The sequence below is a fragment of the Sus scrofa genome, chromosome 6, assembly GCF_054392235.1.
Source record: "Sus scrofa isolate SSC_HxYL_T2T_F1_AM1 chromosome 6, Sscrofa_HxYL_maternal_Yorkshire_Landrace_v2.0, whole genome shotgun sequence".
In the NCBI taxonomy this organism is placed as follows: domain Eukaryota; kingdom Metazoa; phylum Chordata; class Mammalia; order Artiodactyla; family Suidae; genus Sus; species Sus scrofa.
In genome coordinates, this window is record NC_139388.1 from 101,226,601 (window position 1) to 101,243,239 (window position 16,639).

General features: G+C 48.8%; 1 protein-coding gene across 8 annotated transcripts in view; it reads left to right on the top strand.

Annotated features, from left to right (window-relative positions):
• The first annotated feature begins 14,967 nt into the window (after positions 1-14,967).
• The window catches only part of PTPN2 (protein tyrosine phosphatase non-receptor type 2), a 77,212-nt gene continuing 75,540 nt past the window's right edge, over positions 14,968-16,639 (top strand). For 4 of the 8 annotated variants that reach the window (XM_021096021.2, XM_021096023.2, XM_021096020.2 and 1 more), the window contains exon 1: positions 14,968-15,140. In XM_021096021.2, coding sequence (XP_020951680.1) covers positions 14,979-15,140 — 162 coding nt within the window. In that variant the 5' untranslated portion in view covers positions 14,968-14,978. The remainder of the gene's footprint in view (positions 15,141-16,639) is intronic. The other 4 variants (XM_084964095.1, XM_084964097.1, XM_084964094.1 and 1 more) reach the window with 1 other exon arrangement.

The following is a 16,639-nucleotide window of genomic DNA, read 5'->3' on the forward strand; positions in this document are numbered from 1 at the left end:
AGGCTCAATCACTTGGAATTTTAAAATTTTGGTGAGGGGAGTTCCTGTCGTGACTCAGAGGAACCAAATCTGACTAGTATTCATGAGGACGTAGGTTCAATACCCGGCCTCACTCAGTGGGTTAAGGATCTGGCGTCACTGTGAGTTATGGTGTAGGTCCCAGACATGGTTCGGATCTGGCATTGCTATGGCTGTGGTGCAGGCCAGCGGCTACAACCACGGTTCGATCTCCAGCCTGGCAACCTCCATATACTGCATATGTATCGCCCCCCACAAAAGAAGACAAAAAGTAAAAATGAAAAAATAAAATTTTGGTTAGCAATTTCAGATCTCCACAAAGTACATCTGAATCTGTATACCTAAAGGGAATTACATGCTATTTGGAATTAGTACTGGTGAAAAGCAGCCTCCCCAGGCTGGTGAGAAGCAGTCCTAACTGCAGCCTGTCTTTGGCAAGCCTCCTGGCGGGGGCTGCTGAGGTCATAGCGGTGTTTAACTGGGGGATTAAGCAGCAGGCAGAGCGGGAATCACTCCTGTGATATCATCTGTGTTATGCTGCCAGTAAATGTTCTGAAAATACTCTGCTCCGGAAAAGCTGCATCTGAGTGAGAGTGGTGAGTTTTCCAAAATAATTCTCATCAACTCCTGCCCCAAAAGAACACAGTCCTGTAGACCAGTGAGAGGCACCGCCAGCAGTCTCTGAAAGGGGCACTGCTGAGAATCCAGAGGAAGGGGCTGTCCGCTGGTAATGACCTTCACACAGATGGTAATGACCTTCACACAGGCACAAACGGACACCATTAGATGGGTAGCCCACGAACTGTAAATCCAGAAGTTTCTGTCTTCCTTTTCTCTCTCTCTCCCCTTCCTTCTTTCCTCTTCTTCCTGCCTCCCACTCTCTCTTTCTTTTTTCTTTCTCTCATGGAAGAGAAAAGGGCTGAACTGCTTACGTAAAGTTTTCGTTTGAAAGCTAATATTACAGTCCAGAGAATGTAGGATGGTTAAAGACTTAAACTTTCACCATGTTTAAAATCTGCACAGTAAAGAAACAACTATCATTTACTCTTAAAATATAAGAAAAATTTCTTAGCAGCCCATAAAAATAAAAAAGTAGTTTAAAAATTTTTCAACAACCCCCACAGTCTTTTAAATCGCTTATTTTTGTTTATTACTTTTGCTTTAAAAGATCCTCAGAATATCATAGGGATCATCAATACAGCATTTTTCACAAACCCAGATTCTGAATCTTTGTTTTAAAAAGGTCATGACTTGTTTCCTGGAACTGTTTTTAGAAAAAGTCATCCCTATCTATTTTGGCAGGCTCTGTGAAAACATTAGCCTTCCTTGCAATAACACTTTAACAGAAGTTAGTCTTAAAGCCTAGCTAAAAAGAGCAAGGGATCCAGTAGCCTATGAAGCAGATTTGAAGCTGAAAGACTATTACTTTTTAAAAAGCATGAAAAGTTATCTTCAGTGGATGAGAACTCTGTCCCCATACTTGCCTCCTGTAAGCCTGTACATTCCCAGCAATCTGGCTAAACAGAGCCCTGGGGTGCCCCTGGCTGGAGGGCATATGACTTTCCACATTTGCTTGGCTGATATTAGACCCACCAGTGACAGTGGCAACAGAAGTAACACTCACTCTCAGAGAACACACTGCAAAAGCTATCGTCCAGCTACTGCTATAGGTGGTGGTCTGGTCTCTGTCTTTATTCTTATTTATTTATTTATTTATTGTGTTTTTAGGGCCACACCCACAGCATATGGAAGTTCCCAGGCCAGGGGTCTAATAGGAGCTGTGGCTGCTGGCCTAATCGACAGCTACAGCAATGCCAGATCCAAGCCCTGTCTGTGACCTACACCACAGCTCACAGCAACGCCTAATCCTTAACCCACTGAGTGAGGCCAGGGATGGAACCCACAACGTCATGTGGGTTTTTTGCTGCCCCACAACAGGAACTCCCTGGGCTCCCGCTTTAAAACTGGGATCTGGGGCCAGGAGCCCGCCCTGTCTCGCCTTTGTCAAACTTTTCTGCATCCCCCTGAGGCTGGGGGGTTTGGGTGTGTGGAAAGTAACATAATGTCTTTTCTATCAAAGGAAATTGGTTACTTCATTTTGGTCTGGTTTTGGCTAAAAGTCCCTCCTCCAACCCCCTCCTCTTTCCCTCTTCTCCCAGTAACAATGTGTTTCAGATTAGCCAACCGGGAAGAATGTGCGCCCTGACCTGACCGATAGGAAGGGGACAGGAACATCACCTGCATTAGGGATAAATAGGCGAGGGTCCTTTGTTTGGTGTGCACACTTTTTGGAGAGCCAGAGCCCTTCTGCAGAAGTAAAGAGCCTTGTCAAGATTTCTTCTTGTCCAACGTGTCTCACTTTCTGACACTGACGACCTGAGCCATTCTCCAACAGATTGGCACCCTGGTCCCCAGCCAGCTCCCTCAGGATCTAAGAGCCCAGTCCTCACCTCTCACTGGCAATGAGCTGCCCAGGAGGGGAGAACCCAGGACTCTGTGGGCTGGGCAGTTCCGAGCAGTGAGGGGTCACTGTCCCTTGCTGGCACAGTGCTTCCTTCCAGAGTCTCAAGGGATGCGGTCCACAGCGGTACTGACATGCTGTTTTGGGTGACTCTCCGTCACCTTGGTCCATGTGTATGGCCCCCAAGTGGTCCATCCAGGCTGGACGCTGTTTGGCTACAGCCCCTGAGGACAGAGGGCTGGCACTCAGACTGGTGATTCTGCCAAGTTGACCGGCTCCCAGGGTTCATGACCTCTGCTTTGCATCCCCAGCAGGACCCCAAGCCTCATCGCTCAGCCTGGTCTGTCTCAGGTCCTTCAGGATGAGCCTCTCCTGGTTGGCTGCCCCTGGCCCAGCAGCCTGGAGGTGTGGAAGCAGTGTGGGGGGGTTGTGTGTGGGTGGGGCAGGATGGGGGGGATGGGGGATGTGTGTGTGGGGGGATATGAGGGGCGGGGGTGTGGGGTGGGATGGACATGGAGGGGGGCCCGCACTTTCTAAGAGAGCCCAAAGGGGCGGAGAAAGACTGGGCTGGGAGGTTGTTCTGCTCTGTGCTGCAGGATTCCCCACAGAACCTTCATTGGAGCAGAACAGAGCCCTCACCTGACTCTTCTTGCTCAGTTGGCCAAATGCGGGGCACTAGGAAGCCGGTGTTCATGGGGCACTGGGCTGCAGCCGGCAACAGTGCAGCTGCTTCCCTGTGGCGGTCTGGGTCCCCACTGGGTGGGCACGGATGGGTGCCAGGGCCCCAGCATTGCAGGTGGGGGCTGGCATGCTGCAAGGAACCTTGACACGTGTTGGTTGAGCACTGAATGGACATGGAAGTGTCTCTTCTTTAGCACTTTTCTAAACCCACGCTGCATAAATCCACATGCATCACAGAGGCCTGTGGATTTTGTAATATGTTCTTTTTTTGTTGTTGTTGTTTTTGTTTTTGTTTTTTTGCTTTTTAGGGCTGTACTTGCAGCATATGGAGGTTCCCAGGCTAAGGGCTGAATCAGAGCTGTAGCTGCCAGCCTACGGCCATAGCCACAGCACGGCCGGATCCCAGAGGTGCCTGCAATCTACACCATAGCTCACAGCAACAGCTGGATCCTTAACTCACTGAGCGATGCCAGGGATGGAACCTGCAACTTCTTGGTTCCTAGTCAGATTTGTTTCCTCTGCGCCACAACGGGAACTCCCTGTAATACGTTCTTAAAACAAGTGGTGTCCGCATTTGTTTTAACACCAGTTGTGTACATTTTTTAGGGCAGTCCCAGATTCTCAGCAAATTCGCATTTGTATTTCCAGGTAATGTGTGTCAGACCCCCAGGCACACTGCTGACGGGAAGTGAATTAGGACAGCTTTTTCAGAGGGAGCTTGGGCAACACATCAAAATGCTCTTTTGCTGTTATTAATAATTGTGAAAATCAGGAAACACTCTCAATGTCCAACAATAGAGGATTGATTCATTGTAATGGGACATTCAAATGCAACAACTATTAAAATGGAACTGGACCCTGAAGATCTAAATTTAAAGTAAGTGAGTTAATGGAGTTCCCATCGTGGCTCAGTGGTTAACGAATCTGACTAGGAACCATGAGGTTGTGGGTTCGATCCCTGGCTTTGCTCAGTGTGTCAAGGATCTGGCGTTGCCATGACCTGTGGTGTAGGTTGCATATGCGGCTCGGATCCCGTGTTGCTGTGGTTCTGGCATAGGCTGGCATTTATAGCTCCAATTAGACGCCTAGCCTGGGAACCTCCATTTGCTGTAGAAGCAGCCCTAGAAATGGCAAAAAGACAAAAAATAAAAAATAAAAATAAAGTAGGTGAGTTTAGAGTTCCCACTGTGGCACCATTTGGTTAAGGATCTGGTGTTGCTGCAGCTGTGGTGCAGGTCAAAGCTGTGACGGGGATTCCATCCCTGGCCCAGGCCCTTCCATATGCCACAGGTGGGGCTGAAAAAGGAAAAAATAATAGTAAACTAAGTGAGTTGACTTTCTTTTCGTGGTACTCAGCATCCGGCACTGCAATTTCCGGCAGATGGTCATCCATCCTGATTTCTCCTGGCTCCGCAGGTGTCCAGTCCCCTCACTCTGCCCTCTGCCACAGAGGTGCCCACACAGCACCATGCAGCTCAGCGAGAACTAGGATACAAGTCCTCAGGCCTGGGGCCTGTGCTGGTGGCAGCCCCATCCGCCATCACCAGGGAGGGGAGACAGCCAGCAGGAGGTTACCACAGAGTGGTAGGTGCTACAAGGCAGTACTTGGGCCACTCTCCACACAGGAGGGACACACCACTTAGTCCTCAAGAATAGGACTGGCTGTGGTGTAGGCTGGCGGTTAAAGCTCCAATTCCACCTCTAGCCTGGGAACCTCCACATGCAGAGGGTGAGGCCTTAAAAAGACCAAAAAAACCCATAAAAAAACAGAAAAGAAAAAAAAGTAATGACAAATACTCATATAGATACTACCTGAAATAAACAAATTAGTATTGTGTCATATTTTCTAAAATATTCTAAAAATAGTTTTACTCTGTTTTAAAAATAAAATATTAACAATTTAAAAAGTGATACTAAAGTCTTGATTTTTTTGTTGTTGTTTTTGTTTTTTAGGGCCGCACCCATGGCATATGGAGGTTTCCAGGCAAGGGGTCTATTTGGAGCTATAGCTGCTGGCCTACACCACAGCCACAGCAACGCAGGATCCAAGCCACATCTGGGACCTACACCACAGCTCACGGCAATGCCTGATCCTTAACCCACTGAGCGAGGCCAGGGATCAAACCCGCATCCTCATGGTTCCTAGTTGGATTCGTTTTTTATTGTAATTCTTTTTTTTTTTTTTTTTGTCTTTTTTTGCTATTTCTTGGGCCGCTCCCGCGGCATATGGAGGTTCCCAGGCTAGGGGTCGAATCGGAGCTGTAGCCACCAGTCTACGCCAGAGCCACAGCAACGCAGGATCCGAGCCACGTCTGCAACCTACACCACAGCTCACGGCAACGGCAACGCCAGATCGTTAACACACTGAGCAAGGGCAGGAACTGAACCTGCAACCTCATGGTTGCTAGTCAGATTCGTTAACCACTGCGCCACGACAGGAACTCCTGGATTCGTTTTAATTGTGCCACGATGGGAACTCCCTGAAGTCTTAATTTCAACTGGAACCCCAAGGGTATATGCAAATGATCCCCAGGTCCTGAAGTCAGGCATCTATGCAAATGAGGAGGATCAAAAGGTTTACTTGGAGTGAACAGCTCCAGTAGTGATCCAGTGTAGACGCTAAGGTCATGATCCCAGAGGACCATATTGTGACAAGAAGTCAGAGTCCTGGGGAAGGTGGTGAGAGCTCACTTCCTCTGACCCTGACACTGGCAAATGTTGAGAAGAACACCATGTAACAGGTGCTGTAAACTTTGATCAGTCCCACTGTACTGGGTGTGGCAACTACTTAGTTAAGTTTACTCTAGTTCACCCTTATTAGCCTTGATCCTTCAGGTGTTGTAGGGCACCCTCCATCCCTTGGGCTGTACTACGCTCTGCTGTTCCCCTGAGGATTGTCTGTTTTTTGTTTTGTTTTGTTTTTTTGCTTTTTAGGGCCGCACCTGCGGCATATGGAGGGTCCCAGGCTGGGGGTTGAAGTGGAGCTACAGCTGTTTGCCTACACCACAGCCACAGCAGCTCGGGATCAGAGGTGAGTCTGCCACCTACACCACAGCCCATAGCAACACCAGATCCTTAGCCCCCTGATCGAGGCCAGGGATGGAAACTGCATCCTCATGGATCCTAGTCGGGTTCGTTAACCACTGAGCCATGAAGGGAACTCTGGATTGCCCTAACTTTTATCTTGCCTGGTTGGGGACAGTTTCAGTAACTTCTCCCCATCTTTCTTATTCTACATGCCAGGAAATCTTTGCACGGGCTCTCTTCAAATGCTGTGTATCTTCACAACTACACATGTTGGGACTGGGAACTGACCACATCCAGGCCATGGACCCAATGGACCTAGTGGTCCCACGACAGGGGGTCTTGGATCAAAACTCCACTTATCACCTGTCTTCATAAGCCCAACTCTACCTAAGTTGGACATAGTTCAGGGCAACCCAGATTCTCCATCTCTTTCCTTGGGCTCCATAGCCCTGATGTATGGCTGCAGGCTCTCTGGAGAAGGGCTGGGGTCATAGCTACCATTTATACTTGTACTGGTGTTGCCAAGTCCTTCAGCAGGGAGAACTGGCAGGCTTCCTGCCAATCAGTGTGCTTTTAGGTCTGTGAACTGATTTAAGCTGTGAGTGAGAGACTATGATTTTCCATTGCTGTGGTTAATTTCACACTTGAGCTTTCCAACACCTGGGTTCCTTTTTCATGATTTGAGTCAGGTTGCATCCCAATTAGCTGGCTGCCATCCCTCTCACCCCCAGCACAGAGCCCCTGGGTCTGTCTGTCACCAGCACAGTCTTCCCAGGCCCAGGACTTTCACTGCTACTCTGGCCACTTCATCCTCCTTGTGCAGCCACCTCCCCTCTACTCTTCCAGGACCTTGCCCCACCCCGGCAACCACGAATCTGTTCACTATGTCTGAGTCTGTTTCTGCTTTGTAGATAGGTTCATCTGTGTTATATTTTAGATTCCACATATAAGTGATATCATGTGGTATTTGTCTTTCTCTGACTTACTTCGCTTAGTATAATAATCTGTAGGTCCATCCATGTTGCTGCAAATGGCATTATTTCATTCTTTTTTATGGCTTACTAGTATTACATTGTACTTACGTACCACATCTTCTTAATCCATCATTCCATCAATGGACATTTAGGTTGCTTCCATGTCTTGGCTATTGTAAAGAGTGCTGCCATGAACATATGGGTGCATGTATCTTTTTGCTGTTGCTGTTATTGCTTTTTAGGGCCACACCTGCATCATACGGAAGTTGCCAGGCTAGGGGTCAAATCAGAGCTACAGTTGCCGGCCTATGCTACAGCCACGGCAACGCCAGATCTGAGCCATGTCTGTGACCTACACCACAGTGCATGGCAACATCAGATCCTTAACCTAATGAATGAGGCCAGGGATGGAACCTGCATCTTCATAGATACTAGTCAGGTTCTCAACCCACTGAGCCACAACAGGAGCTCCATCTTTTTTGAATTATAGTTTTGTCTGGTTCCCTGCACTTGAGTTAGACATTTTTTGGTGAAGAGTGGGTTCTTTAGGGTGTGCCATGTGTCAGCATGAGGGAAACCGCAAGGCAGGAAGTGAGAGGCACTCAAAAGATAGAATTCATACTGCTATGATACTGAGCACAGCTGATTAAGATTTGGGGATTTGAATGCATCTTCCATAGTAAAAACGTACTTCATAAAAAAATTTGATAGAAGAAATATGAATTAAAACTGTCTAGATGGAGTTCCTGTTGTGGCGCAGTGGTTAACGAATCCGACTAGGAACCATGAGGTTGCGGGTTCGGTCCCTGCCCTTGCTCAGTGGGTTAACGATCTGGCGTTGCCGTGAGCTGTGGTGTAGGTTGCAGACGCGGCTCGGATCCCGCGTTGCTGTGGCTCTGGCGTAGGCCGGTGGCTACAGCTCCGATTCAACCCCTAGCCTGGGAACCTCCATATGCCGAGGGAGCGGCCCAAGAAATAGCAACAACAACAACAACAACAACAAAAAGACAAAAGACAAAAAAAAAAAAAAAAAAAAAAAAAAAAAAACTGTCTAGAACTTCTGTTCCACCTGGGGAGAAAAAAATTTTCTGCAAACAATGTGAATTTTTTTGTATTTTTATTTAATTTAGTTGTAGTTCACTTAAGAAGCAGCCCAATTTACACTTAAGCATAAAATAATAGGAAGTAGGGAGTAGTTGCAGATAAAAAGAAAACAAGGAAAAGAATGTAGCGCATTCAAATATCTTAAGTTTGTTGAGAATAATTATAATTCCTAATGTTAGCAGGGATGTGGGCAAACTCATATCATTTTATTTATTTATTTATTTATGTCTTTTTAGGGCTGCACCAGCAGCATATGGATGTTCCCAGGCTTGGGGTCAAATCAGAGCTACAGCTGCCAGCCTACACTACAGCCACAGCAACGCTAGCTCTGAGCCTCATCTGCGACCCACGAGACAGCTCACAGCAACGCCAGCTCTTTAATCCACCGAGTGGGGCCAGGGATCGAACCCACATCCTCCTGGATACTAGTCCAATACTACCGCTGAGCCACAACAGAAACTCCTTTCATATAGTTTTAGATACCTATCTAAGAACACAATGGTTCTTTTCTTTCATAAAGCAATTTAGTAGTGCTTTTCAAAAGCTACAAAAATATCTTTAGTGGGTGAGCTAAGCACTGGCCCATCTCCCCTCAACAATCACCTCTACTCTCAGAGGCTATTTTCTCCTTAAAAATGTTCTGGCCGTGGGAACCGTCCATTTGGGCTGCTACAACCCAAGCAGCATAGACTGGGTGGGTCAAATAATTCTTACAGTTCTGGAAGCTGGGAAGTGCAAGACCAAATGCCAGCGGATTTAGTGTCTAAAGAGAGCCAGGTGTCTGGTTTACAGAAACTGCCTTTGGTCTTCTCGCAAGAGAACTCTCTGAGGATTTTTTAAGGAGGCTCCACCCTCAGGACCTACTGGCCTCCCTAAGGCCCCGCCTCCACCTCAACCTGTGAATCTGGGGGGAAGCAAACATGCAGTTGAGGCGGGAAGGCACCTAGGTCACATTGGCCAGCAGGCTGGAGCGCTAGGGAGCTAATGGCCTCTAGGAGCCTTTTTCACACCAGGACAGGTGGGGCAGCTCGTGGGTAACCCCAGCTTCCTCTGCCTCCATCTGGGCAACAGCACTGGTTCTGTACTTCCTTGTAGGGTTCCCAGTGGGACCAGGTCCAGTTGGTAGCAAACCCTTTACCACTTCCTTCCTTCCTGTCCCTGCCTCCCTTCCACACTTCTTTACCAGGCTTTCCTGGCATTACCTCCCACATGGTGCATCTGCACTCAGGCCCCCTTCTGGGCTGGCCTCTGGGACGTCTAAACGGAGCTGCATTGATACCTTTGGCCCAGTCATTCCACTTCTGGGTATTTATTCCAAGAAAATAATCCTTCAAGAGGAAGGAGCAGTTATATCTAAAAATCATATCGCAGCATTTTTATATGACAGGGAAACTGGAAACAATCTCAATGTCCAAAAAATCCATTCAGTCGCATTTATTTGTTTGTTTATTTATTTTTTTATTTTGGGCCGTGCCCAAGGGATGTGAAATTTCCCAGGCCAGCCAGCAACCCAAGCCCCTGCAATACGCTGCCAGATCCTTACTCCTCCGGGCCACAGGGGAGCTCCCAGTCACATTTATTTTTCACCTACTGTATCCTGGGCACTGTGCTGGAGTGGGCATTCCCAAATGGAATGTCGTACAATTGGACAGGACAGGAAACAAGGCAGGAAGATGATGGAACCTGAACAAAGGCAGCATGGGGGAGGGGGCAGAGTGGAGCATGGGTTTGACAGAGTCTTTAGAAGGAAGAATCTGAGCCAGTAGACACAGAAGATAAAGGATGGGGAGATGGGGACGATAAAGTCCAGGTCTGTGCTGGGGTGGATGGGTGATGGGAGAGAGAATGCGGGAAAAGAAGCAGGTCTCAGCTAGAAGGCCTCCATTTGGGTAACTTGAGTTTGAGAAGATTTACAAGATTGCTTTGACATTATTTAATGTCTATGGACCCTCCTGCCACTGCACTATTTAAGCCAGGCCCCTGGACCCCTGTCTGCGTGAAGTTTCATTCAAAAGAGAACAAAAATCCGGAGTTCCCGTCATGGTGCAGTGGTGAACGAATCCGACTAGGAACCATGAGGTTGCGGGTTGGGTCCCTGCCCTTGCTCAGTGGCTTAACGATCCGGCGTTGCCGTGAGCTGTGGTGTAGGTTGCAGACGTGGCTCGGATCCAGCGTTGCTGTGGCTCTGGCCTAGGCTGGTGGCTACAGCTCTGATTCAACCCCTAGCCTGGGAACCTCCATATGCTGCAGGAGCGGCCCAAGAAATAGCAAAAAAAAAAAAAAAAAAAAAAAAAAAAAGACAAAAGAGAACAAAAATCCAGAGTTCCCACCATGGCTCAGTGGTAATGAATCCAACTAGTATCCATGAGGACACGGGTTCGATCCCTGGCCCTGCTCAGTAGGTTAAGGATCCGGCATTGCTGTGAGCTGCGCAGCTCAGATTCTGAGTTGCTGTGGCTGTACCTACACTCCAATTGGACCCTAGCCTGAGAACTTCCATATGCCATGGGTGTGGCCCTAAAAAGAAAGACCGAAAAAAAAAAACAAACAAACCAAAAATCCAACTACAGCTTTGAAGAATACTTTAGATTTTTTTTTTTTTTTTTTTTGGTCTTTTTGCCATTTCTTGGGCCACTCCCGTGGCATATGGAGATTCCCAGCCTAGGAGTCGAATCGGAGCCGTACCTGCCGGCCTACACCAGAACCACAGCAACATAGGATCCAAGCCGCGTCCGTGACCTACACCACAGCTCACGGCAACACCGGATCCTTAACACACTGAGCAAGGCCAGGGATCGAAAACGCAACCTCATGGTTCCTAGTCAGATTCGTTAACCACTAAGCCACCGTGGGAACTCCACTTTAGATCTTTCTTATCACTTTTCTTAGTCTTATTCCAGTTTTCAGAGGATACACCCCAGAAACATTCCCAGAAATCTTTACACCCTGCTGCATCTCAAGCTTCCGAGGTCATAAAAAAGACCTCCTACTTGCCCCCTGTGCAGTAATTCTCCCACCGTCACGCTTTCCTCAACCTTCATTTCCTCTTCTGCTCTTTGTCCCTGTCACGTGCCACTGAAAGATGCCACCAGGTCTTCCAAGCCACTCTAGGGAGGCTGGAAGATCTGGGGCAACCTGTCCCCCACCTGGAACCAAGTAGATGGTGCCACCTGGGAATGTAATTCACCTGTGCCTTGAGCGTCCTGGGGCCTGAAATTTTCCTTTCATGGCTCACAGTGGACGCAAATGCTGCTGCTGTGACAAGCACTGCCTTAGAATCCTCGCTGCTCTCAGCAAACTGGAGCAAACCATTAGAGGACAAGCACTGCTCCCCAACCAGGGAGGTGGACAAGTGAGTTAAGGGACAGTGTGTATCTGGTGACAAGAACTGCTTCTGTGAGATAGAGATCTGGATTTGATGAGCTGACTGAGGCCAAGAACTGCAGAATATCCCAGGAGATACCACGCCTTGAACGTCAGTAATCCATTTCAAGGACAGAACTTCAGAAACCAGGACAATAGATTGTGGGACATTTCTGGAGTGAGATTTTTATGTATCTTAAATTATACTTTGTAAGTAGAAAGTCCGACTGGCTGCTTAATTTTCTTTCTTCAACTTCTTCTAGCTCCCACAGTTTTTTTCTGATCAGTGTTATTATTTTAGGTGTGGAAGGACACTTTTTGGCCCCAGGTATTTTAAACCTCTCAGGTAGCTCTGTCCCAGAGCATTTTGATGCTGTGTGCTCTGCAAATGTGTTGGCCACTGGCTCATGTGGCTCTTGAGCATTTGAAATGTGGCTGGTTCAACTGAGGAACTGAATTCTTAATTTCTGTCAAAGAAAATAATTATTGCTGACACGTGTAGATGATGAGGTAAGGAAGCCTTTCTTCAGGGTGTTTGTAGGGTGACTACTAAGCTAGGTATAGGGACCACCGTAAGGGGGAACAATGGGGTTCAGATCCATATATAGAATGTGAAAGCCAAATTTATAGCCCAGCCAGGAACAGGGTGTCAGTGGCCGGAAAATTATCAAGAGGTGTTTATTGTTTGTTTTTTGTCTTTTCAGGGCGTACCCGCAGCATTTGGAAGTTCCCAGGCCAGGGGTCAGATCCAAGCTGTAGCTGCCGGCCTACACCACAGTCACAACAACGCCAGATCCAAGTGGCATCTGCAACATATACCACAGCTCATGGAAACACCGGATCCTTAAACCACTGAGCAAGGCCAGGGATCGAACCCATGTTGTCACGGATACTAGTTGGGTTTGTTATTGCTGAGCCACAATGGGAACTCCACCAAGCGGTGTTTAAAAAAACGAAATTAAACTGAGTAAAATTTAAAGATCTTATTTGCTTTATTTTTATTTATTTATTTTTTTGTCTTTTTGCTATTTCTTTGGGTCTCTCCCGAGGCATATGGAGGTTCCCAGGCTAGGGGTCAAATCGGAGCTGTAGCCACTGGCCTACGCCAGAGCCACAGCAACACGGGATCCGAGCCGCGTCTGCAACCTACACCACAGCTCACGGCAACGCCGGATCCTTAACCCCTGAGCAGGGGCAGGGTCCGAACCCACAACCTCATGGTTCCTAGTCGGATTCGTTCACCACTGCACCACGATGGGAACTCCTTATTTGCTTTATTAAATGATTCATGAATTGGGCATATGGACAGGAGCTCTGAGGAACTACCAAAAAGACAGACTTATGGGCAGAAGGGAGCAGGAACAAGGGAATTATTCTCAGAAGAGAAGCCAATTGGTTACTGCAAGGTCAGGGTCAGGGGTCCATCACAGAGATCACCAAACTAGTGATGATCAGGTGACTCCTACCATACTCCTTTTAAGATTCCATTTCTGGAAAAGCTGAAACTACACTCAAGTCTATCTCTGGGGACATGCAACTTCCCAAGGACTCCATTTGAAGTTCCTCTGCAGGGTCAAACCCGCACTGATCCAAAGACAACCTGGGATCAATAACTGGCTGCGTCACTTCGGGAACACCCTGTAGTAGTCTTGGTTTATACAGAGAAAGGGGAGAGGGATGTTGGTTGGGCAAGCTGATCTAGTAGGATTTTTGCTGAAGGTGGGCCAGATGTCACTTGGGGGATGGCAGAAGATGAGGAACCTGATTTAAACTGTAAATGCTCAGATACTGAGATTCGGGGACTCCTAATGGAATTCGACAATGCAGAGAGAAACTGGGAACTCCAAAAGCCCAGACCTCGCTGAGAAAGAGCTCAGAGGACTCTATCATTTCACTTTAATTAAAATTTAACTTTTTTTTTAGGGATGCATCTGCAGCATATGGAAGTTCCCAAGCTACAGATTGAATCGGAGCTGCAGCTGCCGGTCTACGCCACAGCCACAGCAGATCTGAGCCACATCTGCGACCTACACCACAGCTCACAGCAATGTGGGGTCCTTAACCCACTGAACAAGGCCAGGGATGAACCCACAACATCAAGGATACTAGTTTGGTTCTTAACCCACTGAACCACGATGGGAACTTTGGTTAAATTTAACTTTTATTTATTGGATGCACAGCTAAAGTTCTTCTAACCCTTCACATTACTTACTGAAGGTGATATAAGATGTTCTAAGCACGTGAGCTTCCCAACAATGGATTATCTTAACATAAAGTGAGATGATTTTCATCATCAGCAGTTTGTTTGGTAAAAGATGATTTGTCCTTTTCAGAGGTAACACTAGCTTTTCAGTTGTGGAACATTTACAAGTGTAGTCTCCAACCTCCAGAAGAGGTTACCTCTTCTGCTATAGCGGTTTATTTGGCACAAAACCCGAGGCTGCGCAGAAGCTGGCCTCAGGTCTGGTTTATTTCCTCCTAGAGGAGAAAGTGGGACATGGGTCTAAACTGACCTAGATGACATTTAAAATAAAGTTCAGGGAGTTCCCATTGTCGCTCAGTGGAAATGAACCCAACTAGTATTCATTAGGACTCAGGTTTCATCCCTGGCCTTGCTCAGTGGGTTAGGGATCCGGCATTGCCATGAGCTGTGATATAGGCCACAGATGCAGCTTGGATCCTGCATTGCTGTGGCTGTGGTGTAGGCCAGCAGCTACAGCTCCAATTCAAACCCTAGCTTGGAAACCTCCATATGCAGAGCAAGTGGCACTAAAAAGACAAATAAATAAATGAAGTTCAGCAGTTTCTGTTCTGGCTCAGCAGTGAAGACTCGGACTAGTACCCATGAGGATGCTGGTTTGATCCCCGGCCTTCCTCAGTGGGTAAAGGACCCGGAGTTGCCATGAGCTGCGGTGTAGGTGGAAGAGGCGGCTTGGACCTGGTTGTGGCTGGCAGCAGCGCTCTGACTGTACCCCTAGCCTGGGAACTTCCATATGCTGCACGTGAGGCCCTAAAAAGCATAAACCCCTCCCCCCAAAATCAGTTCAAGCAACGCTGTTCTAAAAATTAAGACTAACAGGGAAAAAGACATGGGACGGCAAGGAGGAAACAGGTCTCCCCAGCACACTCGCCAAGCGACGAGGCCCAGAACCCCGGCAGCTCGCCTTCCGCGTCCTTCGCCTGCATATCCGGGGTTCCTCCCGGCCCCGCCCCCTCCACCTGGGCGCCGTCAGGACCACGCCTCCCCTGGTGCCCCGCCCCGCGTGGCGCAAGCAGCGCGCTGACGTCACGCACCAGGTACTTTCCCCGCGCCCCGGTCTGCGAGGGGGCGGGGCGGGCGTGGAGCGCGCATGCGCGGCAGCGGCAGCGCGCTGCCCGGATCGTGCGGGGCCCGAACCTCTCCGCCGGCGCAGGCTCCCTCGCGCCAGCTCCCTCCCGCCGCCATGTCGGCCGCCATCGAGCGGGAGTTTGAGGAGTTGGACGCTCAGAATCGCTGGCAGCAGCTATACCTGGTGAGTGGAGGGCTCACGCAGCCGCCGCCTGCCCCCTCCGAGGACCCGGCTCGCGCCCGCCAGCGCCCGCCGCCTCCCCCGCCTCCCGCTGGGGCGGAAGTGGCCGCGCGCGGGCCGCGTCAGGACGCGCGTGCGCCGCCTGGGCCTGGGCAGCAGGGTACCGGCGTGCGCGCAGGCGCAGTCGTCTCCGGGGGGCGGTGCCGGTGGCGGGCGTGGGCGGGGATGCGGCGGGGCCCGAGGTGACGGGGCTCGGGGTGACAGGGGCGGGGGTTCGCGGGGAGGGGCGTTGCGGCGCGCCCGGTTTGTCTCGGCGTTCGGGGAGGAGCTCGGCGAGGTAGGGGGTGCCGAGAATGGTCGCCCCGTGCCCCATCCCGACTTCCGCGCGACGTGAGGGGTTCCCCGCCTGGGCGCTTGTTTCCCCAGGCCCTCCTGGGTTACAGTCCTTTCCGCGAGGGAACGAGCTCTATGTTGGCTTCTCAGGCTACCTGCCGAGCATTTCACTTCCAAGTGTACTTGAGTTAAGCTCTTTTAAAATGACTCGGTTGTCTGTTCTCCACCGTTTAATCATTAGCACGTTGTTTCCAAGATCGTACTGAGTGGTTGGTGAGTTAATGCTGCTCCCGCGGTCGCTCTGCACAGTGAAACGTCAGAATTAAGGCTTTCCTGTAAACCGCAGTGATTCCGGACTTTCCCCCTTCCCATTTAATTAGATGACAGTTTCTCTTGTGTTCGAGATGTAACGTTTTCTTCTTGAACACTTTAGCAGGAAGTGTAATAAATACCCTGATTCACGTGGTTGGAGTGTGGAGAATTGGGTATTAACTTTAAGGACTTTTCCAGCTATAGAAAGTTTTAAATGCAAATTCTCGTAGGAAGCTTTATGTGGGAGCCTTCCAGCTATGTCTTGTGCAGTTCTGTTTGTTTTAGCCGAGGCTCCTGTCCCCAAATTGTTAGTGGTTTATTAGAATTCATGTTTGAAGAGAGAAAGCTGCCTGTTGCAGCTTTATTCAGCTAACATTTTTGATTAAGCAGTTTGACTTTTTTTTTTCTTTCTTTTTCTTTTGGCCGCCCCCTGGGCATATGGAAGTTCCTGGACCAGGAATCGAATCTGCGCCCGGTGGGAGCTGGGACCTGTGTCATAGCTGCAGCAGCTTGGGATCCTTAACCCATTTCACCACAGAGGGAACTCCCAAACTGTCTGATTTTTTTTTTTAATCATTAATATCCCTGAATATTTAATGAAAACTGTAATCTATCTCACAAGAAAAATGCATATATATCAACTGAAATTTTCACATACATTTTCTTTCTTTTTGTCTTTTAGGGCCACACCCGCGGCATATGGAGGTTCCCAGGCTAGGGGTCGAATGGAGCTGTAGCTGCCGACATATGTCAGAGCCACTGCCACATTGGATCTGAGCCACGTTTGTGATTTAAACTACAGCTCACTGGAACGCCAGATCCTTAACCCACCGAGCAAGGCTAGTGATTGAACCCCA